Below are 24,003 nucleotides of genomic sequence, written 5' to 3'. Positions count from 1 at the left end.
GCGTGTGCCTTCCCTGTGGCAGCATGGCATGGCAGTGCAGAGAGGGGTCCGACCTGGGCCTCCCCAGGCCTAATCAGCTTACAGTGGGGCAGGGCAGTGCTCTTCTGTTATTAAATTCAGAGCCTAGGTCTGCACGATGGAGGCAGCTTTAATGAGATTAGAAAGCTTAACCGAGAGGCCAATTAAATCTGGGCCCATACCTGTTTGGGCGGCTGTCTAAGCCCTGACCTGTACCCAGAGGCTTCCTGCAGGCCTCCTGGGAGCCTGGCTGGGGAGGGTAGAGGGGCAGAGGAGGCCTGCCCATCTGGCCCAGCCGCCCCCAGAACCTGGGATCTGTTTCCCCCGCTGGGGTCAAGCCAGAGGCAGAACCCAAGAGGGACCTGATGGAACATCTGGTCCAGCTCCCAGAAGCTGGTCCCTGCGCCCTCAGGGGGACGGGCAGTTAAGTTGTTACAGTGCTCCCAGGGTGATTCTGATGCTCAGCCAGGCTTGGAGCCCGGGAATTGCATCCACTCCCTCTGCTCTGTAGGTGGGGCAGCCCGCCAGGCCCGACTCCTTGCCCAGGGCTCCTGTCGCTGCCCCGGCGTCGTCTTTTCTTTCCCAGCTCCTTTGATTGTCCGGGGGTGACGGGTGTGGCGTTGCTGCCCTTCTGTTCACCCAGCTCTTATGGTTTTTTCTTCATTTGCGCTTCGTGCCACTGTGTGAGGTAGTCCAGGCAGGGAATGGTGACTTCCCTTTTTACAGACCGGCAAATTAAGGTTGGAGACCTGCTCCAAATCGGTGCTGGACCCAGAGGGCCTGTTTCAAGGGTTGAGGTCTTTCCTTCCCACGACTTAAGTCTTCCGTGTGGGTCCCACTGTTGGGGGGGGTGGTATATGGGTTTGTGACATCTGGACCCAGCCAGGAAGAAAATCTCAGCATCCATCAGCTCTGACCTTGTGTAAGGCACTTAACTGTTCTGATCGTCACCAGCAAGATAGGCCAGATACAAAATGCAGGAGGGGCTTCTCCCACCTCAGGAGATTGTCGGCAGGATTAAGTGACAACAGCCTCCTTGGTGCCTACACCGTCTCTGGACATGGGGGGATTACTACCGTTCCTCAGACGCAGCGCCAGGGAGCCTTAGGGGCAGCGATGGGCGAGCTCTTAGGTCTGCCCTACAGGGGGTGCTACCCAGCTGTAACAGGTAGAGAGGAGAGCGTAGGAGGAATAACCTTCAACAGGTATTTACGGAGCACTTGGCTGATACATGCCAGGCACTGTTCCAGGGGATGCAGCAGAAACTTCACCCCGAGAAATGCAGCGAGGCAGGCAGGGTTTATTAACCTGGCTTTCTAGATGAGACAGCCAAGGCGCAAACGTCTTGGGAAGCCCAGGTTCCAGACCTTTCCTTTCCTTGACTCTAGTGTGTGGGCTGGAGGCTGCATCTGTACAGCTGAGCTGTGGGGCTCCTTCCTGTTCTAGGTTTTAGATTCTGAAGTTTTTGAAGGCCCACATTTAATCAATAATTCCTTGGCTTGGGTGGAGAAGACCCAGGCGATGGCCTTCAATGGGACTGGGCAAAAACAGAAGAAAAACAGACTGCTTTAGACCAGATTTGTGGTGGAGTGGGGAGCTGGGTCATCTGTCAAGAGAGGTCCTGCTATCTCTGTCTCACTTCCTAGTTTCAAGCGAGGAAGAGAACCAGGATTCAGATTCATATCTCCCCAGAGATTTCCACATTTGTCTCCTCCAACAATCGTTTGAGAAGAGAAACGTGGAAACCTTTGGGAGTTAAGGCTGCTTTTCACCCCTTTCGACATTTGGGCTTACCAAAGTCCTATCTGTTTCTTAAAGTTACGTCTTTATAAAGGAGACAAATAAGGAAGAAGGAAGAAATTTCCCAGAAGAGTCAGGACTAGCTTTGTCCAAAAAGCTCCTACATGGTCACCAGTCATTTAATGTTTATTGATATTAGACACAGTAAATATTTGGATTCTACTTCTTTTGGAGCCAGCAGTCCTGCAGGGAGATAGCTTTTGTCTATGTAATAAGGTCAGGTAGAAAATGCTAGAAGAGTCATAGGTAGAGTCTCCTGTGGGGTTGGAGGATGAATAATAAATCAGTCTGCCTGGTGTCCAGGGCTACCGGAGGGATGTATTGGAGTGGCAGAAACCGGCAGGAAGGTGGGCATTCCGGATGGAGGGGATGACATGTGCAAAGGCCAGGGACCAGCCTGTGTTCCTGTGGCTCACGGTATGAGACAAGAGGGAGGTTGGAATGGGAGGAAGAGAAGAGAGGGGGAGATGAGATCACAGCCCTCTCGTTACCTCTTTATTTTCTTTAACTCTCATGCCAACCCCAAGAGAGAGACTGTCCTGTATTACACGGGGCACGTCTCCAGTCCGGGGTGAGCTGCCTCCCTGTCGGAATTATCCAGGGAGCTGAGGCTCCTGCCCTAAAGCCAGTGCTCTGTCTGCTTCACCGCAGCCCTCGGTTAGGAAGCAGCCCGTTGGTGGTGCGTGTTACGTTGGTGTCTCATGAAAGGGACACAGTCGGGAACTGGTATCTTCTAGTATGGAGTTGTAGCTCATGACTGGGAAGCAGGGGTGTTTGAGCTGGGCATTGATGGATGACTAGGAATTCTATATGTAGATAAATGGAAAGGGATGGAGGGAGGACAGGGGACTGTTGAGGGAGTGGCTGCAGTTGTTCCCAGGACATAGTAAGCATAGGGGTGGGACAGTGCAGGGCTATGGCCAGAGCCCCCTGAGGGCTGCAGAGAGCCTGGTCTCTGCCTCTCTCAGGTTTCCTCTCCTATCAAGTGAGGTGCTGAGAAAGGAGGGGAGGACGAGGACGGTGCCTTCCTCCTGAGCGAGCTCAGGGCCTGCTCTGTGGTCCATCGCTGATTCCCAGAACCATGTTCCCTATAAATCTGCAGCTTGGAGGGTCCAGCTGTGAAGGACAGCCCCCAGGTTGGCAGAGGATCCTGTCCCTGTTAGATGCATTTCTGGGAGGTGGATAAAGGTGTCTCAGGGTAGGACCTTTGCCTGCTGTCCTCCTCTGCTTCCACCTAGGCCCAGGAGCAGGCCCTGCCCGTCTGCCGTCCCCGGGCCCCCCAGGTAGCAGGCAGGTTCTCTCGGCCCCTTTCAGAGGCCTGTGGGGAAAGTGACTGCTTGGGCCAGTTGAGCAGACGTCCGTCTTCAGAGAGGCAGGGCATCCAACCTGTCAGGATAAATGGCAGGCTTTGTTGCGGAGACGGGAGGGAGGTTGGGCCGAGAAGGCTGGGAGAGGCAGCTCTACCTCAGCGACCCACAGAGGCCACTGGAACCCCTTCCTGCACCCAGCCCACCGGCCCTGTCTCAACTCCTTCCACAGCGGGAATAGCAGCAGGAGCTCAGCTTCGTGAGGCCACCCTGATCCCGCTCATCACCAATGTCCCTTCTTGGAACCACGAATGCTTTCCCCAGACAGTAGCCGAGGCTGTCTTCCCAGTTGTCTTGGGCCAGGGATACATTGATGATTCCCATTTTACTGATGTGACCGGTGACTCGGGAGACGTGGGCTGCCCAAGCCATTTGCCAGCAAGGGCCGAGCAGCACCAGCATCCAGGTTTTCTGAGCACCCAAAGCTGGGCTTTTGCAGACAGAGGGAACGGTGTGTCCTGAGACAGGCATGGGCAGAGTGTGTATGTGTGTGTGTGGTGGTGGTCGTCGTGTTTCTTGGAGTGAAGGGACTAGTTATTTGGATATAGCCAAATGGTAAGTTAATAGAAGGTGACTGAGATAACTAGTCTTGGAGTTTGATCTTGTAGACATGGTGACTTCTCCTGAAAAGCGGCATTTCTGCAAGAGTTTTATTCTTCCAAAAAATACTTACTGAGCCAGCATCTTCTCTGTGCTGTGCACACCATCCTGGTCCCCATTCCTGGAAGACAGCTGGCTAATTTAATAAGGAATTAACAGTCACGTGTGACAAGTGCTGTGATGAGGAACACATAAAGGACACAGGGTATCACCCAGACCTGAGTAGAGGACAGTGTTCCAGAGAGAGGGACCAGCCTGTGCCAAGGTGGCTGGGCCTATTTATCACTGAATATGTGGGAGGGAAGGGCCCCCGTAAGCCGGTGCTGAGGACCACACATAGTAAGAGTAGGTGCTGAGGACCACACATAGTAAGAGTAGGCGACGCATTTTCGAATAGGCTTCAGTAGTCTGCTTTCCCTTGTGCTTTCAAACCGTAGTGCTTGATGGAGGAGTGGGGTTGGACCGCCTCTGTGGGGATCCTGTCTGTTCCGGAAGCAGAGCCTGGGCCGGGGTTCTCAGTGGATAAACTCCCATGTCCCTCCAGAAGCCGCTGACCGGCCAGCTTGCCTCCAGCCCTTCCAGTCCGGGCTCCTGGCCCCAGCCCTTCAGCAGCTTTCTCCCTGGGGTCCTGAAAGATATGTGTGTTCTTAGATGCTCTGGCCCCAGCTTGGAGGATGCTATCAAGAAAGCCTTGCCTTGTGTACCTGGTAGACACCCAACAAATACATGTCGTGAGCTCTGAAGCGGTGGCCCCACCTTGCCCTGTGGCTCCCGCCAGACCTCAAGGGGCTACGTCAGGGTCAGACTCAGACTGGCTCTTGGTGGGTGCCTGATCCCCAGCCCTACCCCCGCCACCCCCGCCGCATCACTTTTGGAGCAAACCGACCAGTCACTACCCTCCACGAGCCCCTTCTGAAAGCTTGCCAGGGTGGGCTGTGTTCTAGAAGGCTGCTGAGTGGGGTGGGAGTGTGCTGCCTCTTGAAGGAGCTGATAGCCGTGATGCCAGAACTTGAGCCATCCAGAATGGCTGTTTGGTTCCTAGGGACACTGGGTACCAGAGCTATTACCCTTCCTGCCCCAGGGACAGACAGACGCATGTACATACGCACACAGAATCCATGACCCTGGGGATCCTCCTCTTGGAGGTGTTAACATTCACTCTGGTCTAACTGAGCACAGCAGACTTTTTCTGGGTCTGCTGCTGGTGCAGGGCCTGGGGAGGGCTCGCCCGTGACACAGAAGCACAACATAGGAGCGTCCCGGGGGCAGGAGCATGACCTGTTGCAGTGGACCAGGGCAGCCGGGGAGGTAGAAAGGACTGCGCCCTGGAACCTCATCCCTCCGTGTGGCCTCGGGGCTTGCCCACCTTAACCCTGTCATTGTATAAATGAGGCACCTGGGGCTCCGAGAGGGGAAGTGGTTGGGTTGCCCTCGGTCGCCTAGCTGGTTTCTCTCAGGGTTTGCACTAAGGCTCAGCCGTAGGCCCCTTTGGGGTTGGTCTGAAGACTTTGGTGGAGGGGAAGTGATGTGGACTTTGAAGCCAGGTAGACCTGGATGTGAATCCTGGGACGGTCACTTCCTGGCCTGCCATGCAGCCGTGGGCTGGTCAGCTCTCTGAGCGTCAGTGTTCTTCTCTGTACTTAGGGGAGACAATGCCTCCTACCCCTAGGACTGTGGAGAGGACCAGAGATGACTACGTAAAAGGCATTAGGAGCACCTGTTAACGGGTCAGCTGTTCCTGTCCCCTCACTCCCTTCTGCAGTGCTGGGGGCAGGAGAGGGCCGGACTGGAGCATGTCACCTCCAGGGGAGCAGAGCCTTGGCTGGGGGCCTCTCACTGGCTACTCAGCACCTGCTTGTTTTGTAGAGGGGTCAGTGTAGGCTTTTCTCCCCTCGTACTCAGTTGCTGGTGACCTTACCTGGCAGGGGTCCCGGAGCTGGCTTCCAACGGCTCCGGACAAGGTTTCCCACCTTCCACATCTTTGGCAGCCACCAGTGCCTTAACAGGATGCAGGCTGGCACCTGGATTTCAGGCAGGAGAGCCGTCTACGCTGTTCCCCACCTGGCAGCCGGGCGTGGAGGGCTGCCCAAGTGGACAGCAGCAGACACTATAAGTGCCCAGCTCCTTGTGGCGTTGTTTGGTCCAATTTCCTTTGCATTGTGACCTACATCATTCTTTATTTGCTCAACCCTCTGAGCAGGCAGCAGTAATAAATCAATTAATGACTCCGATGAATCGTTTAATGGCTGACAAAATAACACTAAAGCCAACAGCTTGCATCTCTCCAGCAGTACCAAAGGACGCTGGTTGACTCGGGTGGGGGACGAAACAGAGACTGTTAGCTAAATTAGCGCAATTAGTGCGCGCTTTAAAGGCTTAGGCGGCATCTGCTCAGCGCCGAGCCTGTGTGGCAGCCATGCGCCGGGATGGCTGCGCAGACCACGGCACTCTGTCACTCACGGCTTCCCTCCTGGCCTGGCAAGAGAGGTTGGGGACTCCTGGCTGTCATTTCCACGTAAGAGGCGGTGTTGGGTTTGAATTATGCGCCCCTTTCCCGGCAAGTGTAAACTTGCCCAGCTTTGATATCGGGAAACCCCGATGAACTTGGCATTCTGTGCACATTCATCCCGTCACAGCAGAGGACAAGGTGAGGAAATGTGACTCTGTCCCCACTAAATTTGATACCAGCCGAGGAAAGTGTGAGTTCCCATCCTTGAAAGATGTTCTGAGGGCCCTGCCTTTAATGGTTTCTTTTAAACTAAAAAAAAAAAAAAAAAAAGTTTCTAGAAGCGGGTGGTTTTCTGTTCTCTGCACACCTCGGTCCTGGCAGGATTAAGTTGTCATTGGAACTGAGCGTGTGTGCGGGTCCACGCCAGGGAATTTTCTACTTTGCAGAAACAACTGCCAGTGTTCCTGTTAAGGAGCTGTCACTGGCCTACTATGACATGTTTGTGGTTGTAAGTAGCTCCTTTAAGACAGTGGGGTGTGTGTGTGTCTTGCTAATGGTGTAAACCAGGGCCTCAAGCTCATTTCTCTTTAAGAAGAAATCAGCACTGTGCAAATAGCTGTTGATCCGCCCGGCAGTGTTCATCTAAGGGGGGACCAGTAGCCCTCAATCCCCCTTGTCGTGCGTGTACACGCCTAGGACCCACGCCCTGTGCTGTGCAGCCCCGCCGGGGAGGTGTTTGCACATGGAGGATGGTGCCCTGGCTGGGATCCACGGTATAACCAGGTATTAATGACATGGGGCCCCACCTCTTACCCAACGCTGCCCTTTGTTCCAGTTCCCAGAAGAAGCTGGTGCTTCGCAGGGTGGCTGGGCAGGGCCCAGTGGTGTGGTGGCCCCGGCCTTCTCTGCACAGGGAAGCCAGGTCGTCTTCTGGGGGGAGGGGGATGTTCTGACCAGGGTGCCTGCCTTTCATTTTTCAAAAAGGCAATAGTATTTTTACAAGGTGGCCACTGAGAAGAGAGAGGCCACTTCTCAGAAGAGTGGCCTCTGTCGAGCTAAAGACCTTGCCTTCCTGTAGCTCGGACCCTCCTTTTGTCTCCCCGACCCCCGCCACCCAGCTTGGCCTGTTCAGGGAGTCATAAAAAGGCAGCGTGTCAGTCGCCTGCCTGGCACTGGGGTCCCTGGCTCAGGGCTGCCATTTGCCGAGCACCTGTCTTGGCCTGAGCCGCCACCGAGTGTAGGGGGCTCCCCTCCTTTACAGATGATGATGAGGGGCTCCGAGAGGTACAGCGAGGTACCCGAGTGCCCTGGCTCCTGGCGAGTGCAAGGGCTGGGCCCTGAACCCTCACCCCTCTGTTCTCAGGGGCCCACCTTTAAGTGTCGAGTCTGAAACTGGCATCAGAGAAGCTGGGGCTGTGGTTTTGGCAGATCTGAGCGTGACTTCTAGTTCTGTCCGTTCTGAGCCCTGTGACCTTGGACAAGTCCCTTTACTCTCGGAGCCTCTGCTTTCCCGTAGTGACCGTAGGGCTGTTGGGAGGAGCTGGGGGAGAGACTGCATGAGCCGCACAGTGAGCCACGTCAGAAGTGACCGCCTTGGGCGAGCCCTCCTCCCACTGAGACGGTGAGCAAACCCCACCCCCCACTCCCCCCGCCCCCGGACATGGAGTGACACGGGGCGGGTAGAGTCCTGGAGGGATTTGTGCTCTGAAGGAGAGGCTGTCAGGAGGCCCCGTGCCCCAGCAGCGTTAAGATGACAGCAATAATCTCTCACCCCCATATCACCTCCTGCATCTTCGAGTCCTGCATCCTTTAAGGCCCTGGCTTGAGTGCTACCTCTCCCATAAAGCCTCCCTGATCCCCCTAATCCCTGTCTCGCAGCGTCCGCCCAGAGCACTGTCCCTTGTCCCTCAGTTCTCTGTCACTGCAACTCATTTCATCCAGACCCTCAGGGCAGACCCACGCCCTGCCATCTCCTGACCCACGGGCTCAGTGCAGTCCGGGCGGCCCCAGGAGCAAGTGTTCACCGATGCAGCCGTGTGCGGGAAGCACTTGTAACCTTCCTGCAGCTCCCCACCTCCCTCGTTTCTCCTCCTCGTCCCAGGGGGGTTTGCCAGTTAGATCCAACAGACTCTTCACTGGGACCTCACGTTCCTTGACACGCTCACATGCACGTGCACACACACCTCTACCCTTTGGCGGATGCCATCTCGTTGGAATATTGGTCAGGAAGGGCGGAGTTAGAGGGTCACCCTACTCGGGGAAGAGCAAAACATGTAGATAATCTCAGACACAGAAAATGAATCGTGCGTCTCTTACGTTTTTAATGATTTGTCTACTGTTTCTTTTCATAAGTCAAAGCACACAGGACTTTTCCTGGGAACTGCAAGGGTTGATGGGAGGGGAATGTTACTTGGGTTTCTTGAACCCAGGATCCTGGTGGAGGGACAGAGGGACTAACGTTAGAGCCACTTATTAGCTGCGTGACCTTAAGGTAGTGCCTCTCTCTGTGCCTCAGTTTCCTTACCAGTAAGGCACAAACAGCATCTTCCCAGGGATGCTGGGGGAGCAAATACTTCCCTTCTTCCCTCTCCCCTGGCTTATGGCATCAGAGTGAAAGGCAGTTGCTTCTCCAGCCCCTTCTGCATTCCTGGGTTAATCCTCTCACCCAGGGGACACAAGTGAGCTGGATTTAGTGAAAGAAGCTCAGGTACCAGGACCGGCCTTATTTGGGCCTGATGGCCTGCTGTGGCAGGTTGGGGCTTTTGTCGTCTACACATGGCCCCTTTCCAGGTTCCTTGGCTGAAGAGCTCAGCGTGATACCCACTGTGTCAGTGGAGCAGCGGGACCTCAGCTGCCTCTATGGGAACTTTGTTGGGGACAGGAAGGCTGACCCAGGTCGCACAGTAGGTGTTTTGCAGCCAGCGCTGGAATCCTGGTCTTGGGACCCTCAGTCCAGAGCTCTTCTCTCACAATAATCCCCAGGAAACACCAGGCGGTGGTGGGTAATGTGGCAGTCCCCCTTTAACACGGGTTTTGCCATGTCACGACTGTGAGTGACCCCAGATTATCACAGACCACCACCTCCGATCTGATACTCGCATCAGAGAAGCTTTTTGTAGCTCGGGGCATCTACGGTTGGACCCAGGGCCATCTCTCAGTGCAGGAGGCACGTCCTTCCCTCCTCCCGTGTGACAGCCCCCTGGCTATTTGATGGCAGGGACCCGGTGTCACTCCCATGTGTCATCCGAACCTATTTTTAACGCCAGCTGATAATGTCTGTTCATGTAGCAACAGGTCTGTGTTTTCTCTAAGCTGCAGAATTACAGCCCCGTTTTCCAAAACTGACTCTGTTCTGTGGCCTGTGCATAAAACCGAGAGCCTTCTTTTTCTGTCCCCTGTCCTCCTTTGGACCCACCTGTGTCTGTCTTGGCCTTTCCATCTGGGTGATGTGACCTCCCCTCATTCCTGCATCTACCTCTTCAGTGTGTTGATGCTGCTAAAATTCCCTCTGGGAAACCTGGCCCCAGAGGGACCCAGATCACTCCATACGCAGAATACTGAAGCTCCGTCTTGTTGATACCAGCGCAAGCATCCTTCCTCCCTGGGATGTCAGGCGTGCATTACTCAGAGGCTTCCTGTCTCACTCGCTGTAGTCATCACAGGAATGTGCAGAGCTCCTCTAAGTGACCTCCATTTCCCAGCCTGGCGCACATGGCCACATCCTCAGCACATGCTCTGCACCCCCTGGTGTCTTGGGCTCCGGGCCACGTGGCCTGCATTGAGCTGAATTCAGTCAAAGAAGGCTGCACTTCAGTGGTTCTGCATGTGGCCCCCACTGCTGCACACCAAGGCCCGAGCATTAGGGCGGGGCGCAGAGGGAGGGGGTTTGCAGAAAAAAGTACCATTTTGCAGCCTTGTAAATCAGTCAGGAGGGCGTAGCTGACCTGGCAGGAGTCCCACAGTTTACTCTGAGTGTTTGTTTTTATTCAGTTTTCCAGGAGCTTCGTGTGCCTAGAACTATTTTTAAAAGAGAGTAAAAATGGGTGGGGGGAGGAATCCCATGCCAGTTTGTGAGTGAGGACAACGGGGTTCTTGGGAGGCCAGAGGATAGTATCTCGTGGGGAGTGTCCCTGCACCCTTGCTCCTGGAAGGAAGTGTGGACACTGTTGCCTGCTGCGCGCTGCTCCTCCCCCCAGGAGAGATGAGAGGCCGCTTGCTTATGTCCGCTTGCTCCGTGCCTCTCGGCTGCTCTGGTGGTGCTGGGGTTTGTCAGTGGCGCATTGGCATGCTTGGCATGGGGTGAGGTGGGGCAAATGGGGTTCTCAGAGGTCACAGGTCACCCTTCTGCTTAGAAATCCTCCCCACTGCTCAGAGTGGAAAGTCTGAATTCCTTAGCCTGGCTTCCGAGGCTCTCCCTAGTTGCTCAGATTCGGAGGCTCTAGGTTTGAATCTCGCTTCTCCACCCTGGAGGGTAGGGGGGGAATATCACTGACCCGGGGTGGAGCTGGTGGTGACGTGTCCTGGTATCCCCTCCTTATAGAAAGCCACACAGATTTGGACAGCAAGGGTGTCTGGTTGCAGCGGCACGTGTCTGTCCCATTGGAGCACACAGATGGGGCAGAGGCACTGCAGGGAACCCCCGAGGCCGGTGCCTGGGTACCCATCCCGGGATCGTAAAGAAACCCTGCTCTTTAGAGAGGAAGTTCTGGAAACACTCCTCCTCTCAGGTCTCCCTGGCTGGGAACTGGGGACTTGAGGCATCTCCCCTGAAGGCACCACAGGCTTTACAAATTGACCAGAGGAGGCAGCTGGCTGGAGTGGGCCACATCGCCCTGTGCAGGGCCTATTTTCTGCTTAGAAAAGAATTTGTAGTTACTTTCTTTTAAAAGTGCAAGTTACCAAACTGCATGCCCGCCCAGTTGAGTCTGCTTTCTTGAGTCTGCATGTGTGTGTGTGCGGGCACGTGTGGGTAAATGTTGGCAGTGAAGGCCTGGGCGTTAGAGCCCAAATGTCAGCCGCTGTTATCTGCAGGCTCAGATAACAAGTAGGTCTCTGGGTAGTTTTTAATCTTGGATCTCTACATGTTCTGTAGCGAACAGAGAAGAGTTAAAATTCAGGGGCCCCTGGAAAGAGGACTGCAGTTCTGTTCCTGCAGGGGCGGCTGTTTGCAGTCCCCGCTGCCCTGGGTGTGTGGGCTGGGCGGGGGAGAGCAGCTTGGCAGAAGGGCCTTAGTGGTCATCTCCTCTCACCCCATCCGTCATTGGACACATGGGGAAACTGAGTCCTACGGCAAGAAGGGGCTTGTCCATGGGCTCCCAGCTAGGACCTGAGTCCTTGCGTAAGGGCTCTGACTTCTGAATCCAGGGTTCTTTCCTCCCTGAATCTGGTGGGGGAGTTCTATCCCGTGCATCCCCTGCGGCCCCAGCGTGCTGTGGGCCTCCATGAATGTCAGGGCTTTGGGTTTGGGTTTTGTGTTTTGAGAGAAAACTCGCATGAGATGCTTTGCTGAGTGCCTTAATGGAACTCTTACTCACAAAATTGGAAACCGCAGGGAGAGGCTGATTCCTAGCAATCCGGAAAGGTCCAGATGGTCAAGTTTGAGTAGGTCTTTGAATAATACAAATAGTAATCATTTATTGAACACCTGCTGTATGCCTCTCATTGTGCTGGGTCTTGGAGTTGGGTGGAGCAGCCCCTGCTGCTGGGTGTGTGAGGCTGTGGGGAGGGGTCCGCATGTTGATAGGTGGCAATGGGAGGTCCCTTGGCTCTGGTTTTGTGAGCAAGTTATTTCTGAGCACCCCCTCCCCCACCCCCCACAACCACTTAACCCTTTTGTCACTCTCTAACACCAGTTGTTGCCTTTCCTTTTCTTCTTCATACTTCTCTGCCCTTTCAAAAGTTCTCTGTTGCAAGCACATGTTCGCTTTATAGTCAAAGGGGAACAGCAATAACTGTCACAAATGCAAGGCACAAATTTAAGCACTGCAGCGCTACTGAATTTTGCTGCTGGAGCAGGCTTTAAATGACACAAGCATCTTCAGTTTCCTGCCCCTTAGTCACTGCTAACATGGCCTGCCTTTGTTGTCCGCCTTCACTGGAGGACAGCAAAACTCCAGCTTTCACCCCAGATTTCAGAGAATTACACCGTCCATTTACTAGAACCGTGGCTGCCTTGGCCATTGCATTCAAAGAACTGTTGACCACCCACCCGGCCCCAGTTCCTAGAACCATTGAGTCAGCCCTGGTCTCGTAGGAAGGGACATCTGACAGTGAAGGAGCCTCGTAGGTAATACAGTGGAACACTCACAGGTTTAAGCTGTTGTTTGAAGGTCTGTCTTTTTTAAAAAAAATCATAACATATCCTTATCCTATATCCTCAATATATAAAAAGTCAAATACTCAAATAACAAATGACCTGAATGTTTTACCATACAATCCGATCTGTAAATGGCCAGTGCGAACCATTTCAAAAGGTCGTGATCCAAAAGGTGAGTCAGCGTACCAAATGCCAAAGAAATACCAGCTGCCCAATTAGCAAACACTGGTTTGATGGGTCTTATTAAATTGGTTAAGTAGTGATACATCTCTGAAGGATCAAAGAGTTAAACGTAACACCAGTCTCTGAAAGAACCTGAAGAAAATATAGGTGGGTGCTGACCTCACCCCATTTCAAAAAAAGTTTTTTGCTCCTGCCGCTGAGGAGTAATCGTGGCTATTAATCACCGAAAGTTGCATTTTCACAGAACCACCAACCACAGAGAGACAGTAACGCAGGCACCTGTAGGGTGGGCTGAGGCCGGGGCCCTGGTGTCCTCGTCTCCTGAGCGGCCTGTGGCCTCGGGCCTGGGGGTAGGGAGACCTGCAGCCCTAATTTTTGGAGATGCTTGAAGCTTGTGAACACATTATAGGATGGTTACAGCGAGGGCTGGTGTTCTGTAGGCGGAGTCATTTTGAACAGTGACCTGTGGCTCCCCTATTCTCTTCACCTGGGGTCTGCCAGAGTCCCACGGCATGCCCGGGTTCACAGAGCTTTCCAGCTTACAAAATAGCCCACCCCATCACTTAATCCTCCACAGCCGTGGCGAGAAGGTGCGACAACAGCCATCCCACTTTTTGTGGGAAACAGATTCAGAAGGTCCAAGTGGCTTGCCTGCAGTCGTCCACTTACTAGTACAGGTGACAGTGCTTAAAGCCAGGTGCATTTGTTCCCAGGCTTATTTGTTCATTTTATCGCAGGCATTTCCTTCCATCAAAGTTGGACGTTAGGGGTTCTGGTTCCTATTTTATGGCTGAAGAAAGGGAAGGAGGAGTGACTTCTCCAAGGTGGTGATGGGAGGCCGTGTTTATAAGAGAAAAAGAGGCGCTCTGTTTCCTGACCCTGAGGGGCTCACTCCTGTCCCCACCAGTCAGAACCCTGGGAGATGATTGATGGTTAAGTGTCACGTTCTTGGTCATGGAGGGGTTTGGGGACCACCGAGGTTGGAGGTGGGCTTCTTGTAGGAGGAGCGCCTGGAGGTTTAGAACCAGTGGGGAGGAGCAGGGAACAGGCCCAGGTAGGACTGTCAGGCCTGTGGCGTCCTCAGGGCTGGGGCCCGGGCTTCTCAGCCTCACCCCTGCCTGCGTGAGCGCAGGGCCAGGCACAGACATGCCGACCACATGAACAGGTTGGACCCCAGTGTTTTTGGAAGGAGGCCAGGCTGGGGAGAACAGTGTCCGCTCACCCCTGGGAGGCATTTGTTGAGGCAAGATGCACCAGGGAAGTGCCAGAATAGCAGCATTTAAAGAGAATAGTAACAACAGCTCCCCCCGGCCCCCCATTGTCTAGCCCCTCTATTTTTAAGAGGCACCTGAGACCCTGCGGGGCCTAGAAGACACCCTGCCCTCCTTCACTCTTTCCAGTCAAGTCTCCCAGCTGTCTGTCCATTTATTCATTGAGTCATGGGTATTTATTAATCTTGTGCTCTGTGCGGCATGCCAGCCACTTGGAGAGGGCACAGAAATTTACAAATCACCCACCTACCCGCCAAGAGCTTCTCAGCGCAGCCTGGTGGGTAAGGCCTGGCTGCATAGTGCCAGTAGTAGCCACTGCACGTTGGCCACTGTCCCCGCTCTGCACCACGGAAGGTGCCTTCAGCACTTCCCTTGTGCCATTGTCACAGCCTCCCTAAGGGGTGGACTTTGTGCCCCCATTGTAGAGATGAGGAAAGGAAGGCTCAGCGTTCACCGCTTGCCCAGGGAGTGGCACACCTGGGAATCAATCGAGTCCAGGGGTCTGAATTTTAAACCTATACCTGTGTCTTGTCAGCAGCGAGATGACACTTAGCTGGGATGCTAGGAGGGCTCTGAGGAGGAGGTGGCCTTTGAGGAGGGTCCCTGGGGGACGTGGGTAGACAGAGCAAGGGGCAGGGGTCGGAACTCTGTGTCTCTGGCTGTGGGTTTGGCTACTCACCCCTCACCTTCCTGTCTCCACAGAGTGCAGCAGCTGCCCCGAGCCCCGTGCTTGGCAACATTCCCCCCAACGATGGGATGCCGGGAGGCCCCATCCCTCCGGGTTTCTTTCAGGTACGTGCTGGGCCCCTGGGTCTCGTGTGCACTCAGGCCCAGGCCCTGGGCCAGTGGGAGGGACGGGGAGAGAAGTAAGTAGCTCAGTTTGCCATGGTCTAAATACAGTTGCTTCAGGCTGGTTCAAACCCTTCCGTCCCATGCCCTCTCCAGCCCTTCTCCGCTCCCTCTCAGCTGAGCAGGGAGAAGAGAGATGGGCAAGTAGACCGCCCCGCGCCACCCCGCGCCGCGGCTGGAGTGTGCAGCTTCACCCAGCAGTCTGGTGTGAAGCGCGGTGTGGTTTGCCTCTGGCCAGGAGGCGGTGAGAGCTGCTTCCAAGCCAGTGTGGAGCTTTCTTTTAACAAAAGCCTTTTTTAAAAATTAAGTGAACTGTTCTTTGTTTCTGTTTTGTTGCTGCTGTCATTGTCATTGTTTACTTTGCCTGTCCAAACTACAAACCTTAGGCGTAATCTTAACAAAACAAAAAACCCACCGTGCTGGCCGGTGTCGGAATCCTTTCCCTCTGGTTAACCACTTGATTTTTTCCGAGTGTGATCACAGACGGCGTCCCACAAGCATCTGTGCCCGCGCTCTGCCCGCCACAGGCAGGAACAGGTCCCACGTGGGGTGAGCGCCTGGCCTTCTCCAAGAGACACCTTGTTTGGCTTTTTCTGGTGTGTGTGTGTGAAATCGGGCTCTCTGTTTTGCCCGCTTGGGTGCGGCTCCCACCCCTTCTGCGCCTCCTCCTCCATCCCTACCTTCTCCTCCTGGCACCTCATGGGATTTTAGCCCAATCTAGACTGAGAAACGCTGTCGTAGGTATCGGTGTGCCCGGCTGTAAGGAGCTTCTGTGATGAAGCTCTTCAATGTAGCATCTCTCATTCTTTCAAGCCTGTCTGCAGCTGAGTTTGAGAATCTGCCCAAGTTCCCTATACCCTCTGAAAGGTTGGCACTCTCAGAAAAGAATGTGGAAAGCGCTGTGCTGTAGAAAAGGAGGCAGAGATTTCCTCCGTGAAGCCCAAGAATTCAGAACTGGGACCCCAGTGAGGCAAAGTCCAAGGATATTTTTGCTGACAAAGGCCAAATTTAGCACCCGTGCGTGTCCAACAGTGAGGCAGGGTCCCTGGTGCTGGAGGCATCTGAGCAAAGACGTGACAGGTGGCCCTTAGGGATGTTAAAGGGGTTTCCCTGGGTGGGAGATGACCTGGAAGACACTTCTGCTTTGCAAGCTTTTGTATCTTGGTTGATGTTAACTCTTGGGAGAGGGTGGCCAGGACACACTGCTCACCAGCCAAGGGCATCAGTGAAATTTGGGTGTCCACCCAAAACAGAAGCAGCAAGTCGCTCGCCAAGATGGTAGTGGGAGGAGAGAGAGGGACGCAGGGTGGCGGTTCAGGGCGTCTGGTGGCCTCACGTGGATCTGTGTGCATTCCCAGCACGCTGCCCAAGGTGGGGCCTTGTCCAAGGGGAAGGAGGTGGGTGCAACTTCAGAAATTGGTGTGGGAGACTCCAGCTCAGACCAGACCAGGCGTTGCCAGGGTCTCAGCTTGGGGTCAGGCCACAGACATGTTGAAGAGGGGAGGGGTTGAGACAATGAGACCTTAAAATCCCTGGAAAACCCGTGAACACAACCCAAGGAGCTGGAGCTGGGTGGGCTGTCGCCCTCCCCAGAGAGGGAAAACCCAAGGGGCTGCTGTGTGGGAGCATTGTCCACCCCAGGGGCAGCCGTCCTCCTGGCCACTGCAGATGATGTTTCTGCACCCATCCAGTGGCCTTTCCCACTGGCAGTCTGTCCCTTTGGGAATTCTTTCCCAGGCCCACACACCTGGACGCCCTTGATGCAGTGCAGGTGTGGCTTCCCCGCTGGGTAGACGTGGCCCACGTGGGTGCCATGCTCCACCTGTGTGCATCCTAATTGAGGCTGCTTGCTGGCATCAGGGTGTCCAGTGCAGGCCACTAAGGGGGAAGAGGTTGTATTTTTTAAAATAGGCCTTTGTCTTAATTTTGGCCTGAGTCTAGGATAAGGCTGAGGTCTGCCTGATATGTGGGCAGCTACCAGTTTACTGCTTTGGTATAATCGTCCTTGGTTAAGGCCTAATTCCAGACATACTTCTTGGGCCCTCCTGAGCTGTGACGTTTGGGGGTGTGTGGTCAGAAAGCCCAGACCGATTCTTGTCCTTATTTAGCCACCACCAGCCACTGTCAAATAGAGGTGACTTTTGGACCCTCTTGACTTGAGGTCATCTCTATTCCCTGACCAGGGTGAATTGTCAAGAGCTGGCTGGGTCACGCAGCAGGGATCAGAGTGTCTTGGCCTGTGTGCTTCCTCGGTCTCTTTCCTCCTGCTCCCTGGCATCATCTCCCCATCTGTCAGATGAGAGGGGTGGGCTAGGCCAGGTACTGGGCCTGGCTCTTCCTGGCCATGATGCTGAACCTCTCGGGCTGGGTCACTGCCAAGGGGAAAGGGTATCTCTCTGGAAGGAGGTAGTGGCTGCCCATTTCCGGAGCAGGCCGGCTCACAACAGGAATATTAGCTATTGATTGCCGGCCCTGCCCCTCGTTCATCTTGCAGGCGGCCACTCTGATATTAGAAGGGAAATAGAGATGGTATCGAGGGTTTTATCTGCTGCCAACGATTGCACTTCTTCCCCTGCTTGGCTGGGGCCTGGGTAGGCAGCTGTGCTGCAGGAAGACTTTGCACCAAGGAGTCAGCTTGGGGTGGGGTGGCTGTGCCAGTTCTGGCCAGACCTTGGCCTGTAGTGGCCAGCCCAGTTTTCGGGTCAGGACTTCACCCTCAGCTGGTCCTAAATTTAGAAGCCGGCATGCCTCCAGGATGGGTGGAGGGAGCAGCTGTCCACCCTCCATCCCCACCCCACAGAAAACAACATGGGGACTCCCTTCTCAGGCCTCTGACTGCCAGTCTTCATGGCCGCTCCTGGGGTCAGAAGTCCCAGCTTTCTCCTCCTCGGTGTCCGTGTTTCCAAGGTGGTTGGTGTCTGTCTGGTCCTGTGGCATGAGATGTGTCTGGGAGCAAGTTGAAGGCAGGCAGAGAGGTGGTCTGGGAACCGACCTGACCACATCTCCCTGTTGAGGAATAGTGTGGGGTTCTTGGGGTCTTGGTAGAATTTAGCCAAGGGCATTCTAATTCTGTGTTCCTTGTTTAAACAAAAACAACTGCCCTAATCTTGGCATTCACAGCACCTGGCAGATACTAGGTACCCAGTAAACGTCTGAACTGAGTTTATGTGTGTTGCTCACTTTACGAGAGAGGAGCCCAGTCAGCCCCAAAGTGCTAGCTGTCCAGCATTCTGACCAGGGAGGGTCTGACAGGAAGCGGCTTGGGGAGTGCAGGGGTGGTGGTCTGGTGTTTTGGAGCAGGGAAGGGCAGCGAGGACTTGGCCACGCACTTACTGAATGGCCTTGGGCAAGTTGCCCCCTATCTCTGGACCCCAGTTTTCTCAGCAGTAGATGGAGCAGGCTGGACCAGATGGTCTCTGAGGGCCTTTCCAACTTTGATTTTCTGCTTTGGATCCAGATGGATTTTACATAATCAAGCAGTGGCGTTTTTTTCACGCAGCTTAACTCACTTGGGCTGCACATCTGGCAAGTGTGGCTTGGCTTTGGCCAGGCCCACTGGTCTGGGTGGGTCCCCTCGTTCTTTGGCCCTAAGGTGGTCCTAAAGGGGCACTGTCCAATAAGGATTTCTGAGCCCAGGACTGGGGAATTACGGGAGGGCAGGGGTCACGGAGAACAGAGCATTGGGTACAGACTGTTTTTGTTCTTGTTTTGTTTTTAAATTCCAATAATTGTTTTCAGTTATGCAGTGTTTTTAAACATGCAACTTGCTTTCATTTTGGCCACAGTGTTTCTGCAGAGGAGGCGTGGCCGATTGGGAAAGCGAGACTCGGAGAGGTGATGGCTTGCCCAAGGTTATCGACCACGGGCTGCGATCAGAGTCTACACCCGGGCTTCCCGGTTCCTGATGTAGTGCTCTTCACACAGTCAGAAGTCCAGATGTGGATAGATACATGTCTGGTTGTCTAGAGGAAGTAGAGAGAGAATAGAGAACAAGCGAAAAGGAGGGAGAGCATGGAGGGAGATAGAGAAACCCTAACTGTCTTCTCTTAAAAATAGCAAATAAGTTTCCATTCAGATGCCAGCTCTGACTGATTAGTGGTGGCTGCTCAGAACACTGTGTTGAGAATGATTCTGAAGCTGTGTCCAGGCTCCACAGATACTGATTGGCCAGGTCTACCAGGCACGTGGGCGTGTGTCAGTGGTAGTACATATCCTAGTTATGTGCCAACTCCGATCCAGTCCAGGCTTCTCATTTAGGGATGTGGAAGTGGAATCCCAGAAGGAGAAGGGACTGTGTTAGTGACAGTCATCGGCATGTCTGACATGTAAGGCACAGGGCTTGGCCCTAGGCCAGAACCGAACCACCCATAGTGTGCCCGCAGGAGCAGCCAGCCTGCCAGAGAGACTGGCATGTAAACCCATCCCCAGCCCCCGTAGCAGGACAGAGGAGGGGCCGGCCTGCCAAGATGAGAGATCGGGAAGGGGTTCCCGGAGGCAGTGCAGCCCTGGCTGAGCCGGTGTCTAGAATGAGGCGGCTGACAGGTGCTCGGTGGGAGGTGAGGCTGGACAGGTTGCCAGGCAGTTGCTCATGGCCTCTGTTAAGTGTGGGCTTCACCCAGTGACCAGCAGGAAACCGGTGGAGCACCCTGGGCTGGACGGTGCCTTGGCCAGATGTGTGTTCCTGGACAGCTACTCTGACTGCTCCAGTGGCTCTGTGGAGGCAGGGACGGGGGTGCTGCAGCTGGTGCTCAGGAAGTAGCGGACCACGTTGACAATGGACGTTGGCATTACAGAGACCCAGCAGAGATCATGGGGTTAAAGACCGTCCCTTCTCTGGAAAAGACAGTCCTGGGGAGGGGTCCCAACTCCGTTTGCTGAAAATTCAGCCAGTCCTGCTCTGAACACCCCGGATACTTTCCAACATGGCTGGGGACAGCAGGGAGTGACTGATATATCCCCTCATTCCAGGGAGCCTTCATTCCTGCTGGCCAGAGTCCCCCTGCCTTAGAAAGAGGTTGAGGTCTGTCCCCAGAGAACCCTCCCCGTCAGTTATGGGGGAGAGGCTGAGAAGGAGCAAATGGTGCATATAGCCCAGGAACCAGAGAAATGATCCGGGGGGGAGAGACACCCGGGACCTTAAACCTTTCTTGTCGAGATTGTAGGGAATGCTTCTCTCCCCATCTCCCGCAGTGGCAGCTGGGGTTTCTCTGGGAGAAAAGCAGCCTCAGGAGGGCTCTGGTGACTGTCTCGAAGTATCTGAAGTTCTGCCACGTGTTAAAGAACCTGGCATATACTCAGACCTGCCTCTGTGAGCCTTTGCCCTTCAGATCCTAGGTCCTTGGGAGAAAGGAAGAGGGAGGCCAGTTTGAGTCTTTGTATGAGAGGCATTTCTATCTACTATCTGCTAATTTAACAGTGAAGTGGTGAGCTGCCTGACAATGGTGGTAACCAAGGAGAGGCAGGATGCCAAGTAGAGAGCCCAGGGCACTGTGAGCGTTGGGGTGGGTGGTGTGTTAACAGGGAGGGTCAAAGCCCAATAAATGGGAATATGCCTGTGGCAGTAACTGGGGCCGTTCCTGAGAGCTGGGCCAAGTGCTGTCCGTTTCCTGCCTTCCTGTCCAGCGGGAAGCAGGGAGCAGCAGCGCGAGCGGACATTCCTCCTGCCAGAAAGCCGCTGCAACAGGAAAGACTTCTCTGTGCTGACTTGGACGAGTTTGGGACAGGGAAGCCTTGGGAAGAATTAAACCACCTTGTTTTGGTTTCCAACGGGCTGCTAGGGAGGGCTTGATGGCTGGGCCAGGATCCCCATTTGACGGTGGTGAGGCCCAGGCTGTGCAGGTGAAGGAGCTGAGCCTCAGCGGTGAGATCTGGCCAGGCTCGTGTGTTCTTCCCCTAGCCCATCCGTCAGACGAGGTCTCTAAGGGCGCGGGGACCTCTCAGTCACCCAAGAGGCAGCCTCGGGCCCCGTCCTCAAGGGGCTCACAGTCTGGTGGAGGAGGCAGGGAGTGACTAAGTGGCAGGATACAGCACCCTGCCACACCGAGGGGTTGACAGCAGAATACCGTGGGGCAGGCACAGGGAGCAACCGCCCGGCCTGGGCGCTGTCTGGGAAAGCCTCCCCGCGGGGCTGACATTCAAGCTGAAGAGGAGGCAGTTGGCAATGAGTGGGGAAGGGCAGGGCGGGGAGCATGTGCCAGCCGAGAGAGGGCGTGTGCCGGACGTGATGTGAGAGGGCGAGTTTGGGGTGGCAGGGGCCCGGCCGAGGCATGGGGACAGATCCAGGAGGTGGGCAGGGCTGGCCTGAGAGGAGCCAGGAATAGACACAGGAAGGACTTTAACGTAAAAACGGAGGGGAGCCATGGAAGGTTCCTAATAAGGGGACAGCACGATTCCTGGGAAGAGCATCTGCGGCCTGGGAGGGCCGGGCTCTTGGCAGACTGGCCGTTGTGGAGTCTGGCTACGGTCCCCTCCGGAGGTGGCTGTGGCCTGAGCTGGAGTGGTGACTGGGTGGGACTGAGGGCCTCTCGGTGGATGTGAGGAGGCCCACCCAGGCTTGTGGCCTGCACCGGCAGTGCTGGGCAGGTCTCGGAGGTGGGGCGGAGGACAGGTGTGGTGGTGAGAAGCCGAGACCCTCCCCTTCACTGGGCAGGAGCGAAGAGGGCCCATTGTGTGGTCCTGGAGCTGCCCAGCCTGGCCCTCCTGCCCTCCTGCCAGTGCTCTCAGGCCCTAAAGTGGAACCGTCCGTCCGGTCCCTTCTGTCACTGCTGGTGGAAGTACTCTCCAGAGTAGAAAAGGTGTCCCCGTCTGTGGTTGCATTTGGCCCTATAATGTAGGCCCAAGAGCTAATCGCATTCCCGCTGTACAGATAAGGAAACCGAGGCCCAGCTTGCTTGGGAAGGCAGGCTTGGGTGGGGCTGTGGGATCTGCTGTCTGTTGGGGAGCAACCTTCTGACCCCAGCGCCCCGCCTGCTTCCCTGGAGGCGAGAGGGAGTCTGTCTGGTAGGTGCTCGGCCTGTGGGAGAGGAGGACCCAGGTGAGGTGCTGTGCCGGGGGAATGTGCCGGGTCCTCCATGGCACAGAAGCACACACCGCCCCCCCACCCCTGCCCGCCAGCTCCCCCGCCCTGCTGTCTGCCTCCAGACTGACAGAAGGCAGGGTCACCCCTGCTGAGAAGGATTAGAGAGGAGGTGGGGAACTGCTCTTCTCCCCCACCCCCAGCCCCCACCTGTTCCAAACTGGCTTGGCTACGAGAGCAGCCCCCTCCTCTGGGTACTGTGATTGAAGCCAGCTGCAGCCTGAAGCACCCTGCCCTGGGAGTTGGACACCGTAGTTGGAGTCCAGCCCTGCTGCCAAACCCTGTGTGTCCTTGGGGAGCCATCCTCCCCTCTCTGGGCCCCAGCCTGCTCATCTGGCCCCTCTGAAGCACTGCGGGCCTGGGCTACCCTGCGATCACCTGGCCCGTGCGGAGAGGCCTGGGCCGGCGAGAGGGAAGAAAACCTTTTTTCTTGCCAGCACCCCCTCCACAAAGGTCAGGCGTGGGCCCCGCCCCGCCCAGCAGCCAGCCTGGTGCCGAATGTCTGCCCAGCGGCAGATGACCGGCACCGGGGCTCCTAGCAACAGTGGACAAAAGGTTACTCCTGACGTGCCAGGCTGCCTCGGCGGCGGCTGGCTCAGCCCCTCGCCCTCCCTCTTGAAAAGGAAAAAAAGTTGCGGCCTTGACTGGCGCGCGTGCCTGTGTGCACACATGCCTGTGTGCACGCGTGTGGACATGTTTGTGTCTGCACACTCGAGCCGCCTCTCCCTCCCCCTCCGAAAAACGTGAACTCCACATGTAGCGCCGTAACTCTCACTGATGAAATGGAAAGTTGAACATAAATCAATGTCTGCCGCCCAGTTAGCTATGCATCAGCAGTCAGTGCCGGGGAGATTTGCTCGGTAACAAAGCACCCAGCAGCTCCGCGGGCCTCGACTGCCCCCTAATGCGGAGCTGGCCCCACGCCGCGGAGCCCAACTGGGCCGCACGCCACCTCCTCCTGGCCTCCAAGCCGGGATGGGGCTTTCCCTCTCCTCCCTTCTGAGGGACGGGAAAGGGGGAGAGCCCCCGAGGACCCTGGCGCCTGGGCTCTGTTCTGGCTGCACCTGGTCGGCCCCTCTGGGCCCGTCCTCCTGAGCTGCAGACCACCTCCCGAGTCCGGGCGTTTGTGGGTCTGCTGCTGGAGGGATCCATGTCATAGTGTCAGTCGCCGCCTGCACCTCTCCTTTATTAAGCGCTTGGGCTGGTTTATCCTTTCCCCTTCGGCTGTGCGTTTTTACTTTGGGTTTTCTTAGGATTGAATTATTTTTCCGTGTGCCTGGAAGCCACTCTGCCACCCTGTCAGCTTTCCTGGCAGGGTGCTGTGGCTGTCCCTTTCCCCACGAGAGCCTCCTGCCTGTCACTGGGGAGGTGGGGGCCCCGTGGGGGTGGAGGGTGGTGGTGTTTTGTTTCTTCATAGCTAACTGGGGGGGTAGGCCCTCCTCTGCTCCTGCCCCCACCCTCTTTCTCAGCAAATTGTGCTGAGGTTTTTCTCCTTTAAAAAAAAAAAAAAAAGGTCAAATTCCTTAGCCCTTGTAGCAGAAGAGGTTTGAGGAAGAGAATTCCAGCGGAATCCTGTAATAACACGCCTCGGCATTACATGGCTCAGGACGGACCCCCTGAGTGAGATCACGCCACGGCGAAAGGAAGCTGCCCTTCTAGAGAGTCTGGGCCGGGCCCTGGCCCGGGGTCGGAGGCCGCTGCTGCTCGGAGCTCCGCGTGAGGCACTGTGGTCTGAGTGCTAGGGATAGGGCAGGGCCCACAGTGTGGGGTCGGGTTCCTGTCCCCTTTCTGCCTAAAGTAACTCCCCAGGCACACTTCTCTGAAACGCCCCCTTCCCCATAGGAAGGCTTTGGAATAATCGAAGCCCCCATGGCCTACCGCTGGTTCTGTGAACTTTCTCCCAGAAAAGCCCCCGTGTCTTGCTCAAGACCAGGATGGTGGGGAAAGAAACTGGGGACGTGGACAGGGACCAGTGCAGCTTTGTGCTGAGTCTGGGCTCCCCACCCCAGCCCTATACGCAGTGCAGGCATGGGGAGCGGGAGGGCACCCCGCTGGGCTTCAGGGAGACGCTGGGG

At 55.5% G+C, this 24,003-nt stretch overlaps 1 protein-coding gene across 28 annotated transcripts in view; it reads left to right on the top strand.

The window, feature by feature from the left end:
- Window positions 1–24,003, top strand: part of SSBP3 (single stranded DNA binding protein 3) — a 157,970-nt gene that overhangs the window by 97,830 nt on the left and 36,137 nt on the right. For 21 of the 28 annotated variants that reach the window (XM_069480021.1, XM_069480023.1, XM_069480031.1 and 18 more), the window contains one exon: window positions 14,707–14,796. The exons of 6 other annotated variants lie outside the window; for them this stretch is intronic. In XM_069480021.1, the coding sequence (XP_069336122.1) occupies window positions 14,707–14,796 (90 nt within the window). Of the gene's footprint in view, window positions 1–14,706; window positions 14,797–16,112; window positions 16,116–24,003 lie in introns of all 28 variants that reach the window. One more of the 28 variants, XM_069480013.1, reaches the window with a different exon arrangement.

This window comes from Eulemur rufifrons, chromosome 8 (genome assembly GCF_041146395.1).
Source record: "Eulemur rufifrons isolate Redbay chromosome 8, OSU_ERuf_1, whole genome shotgun sequence".
NCBI classification, from domain to species: domain Eukaryota; kingdom Metazoa; phylum Chordata; class Mammalia; order Primates; family Lemuridae; genus Eulemur; species Eulemur rufifrons.
Note: the sequence above shows the minus strand (reverse complement) of the source record. Positions and strands in the feature narration are given on the sequence as shown.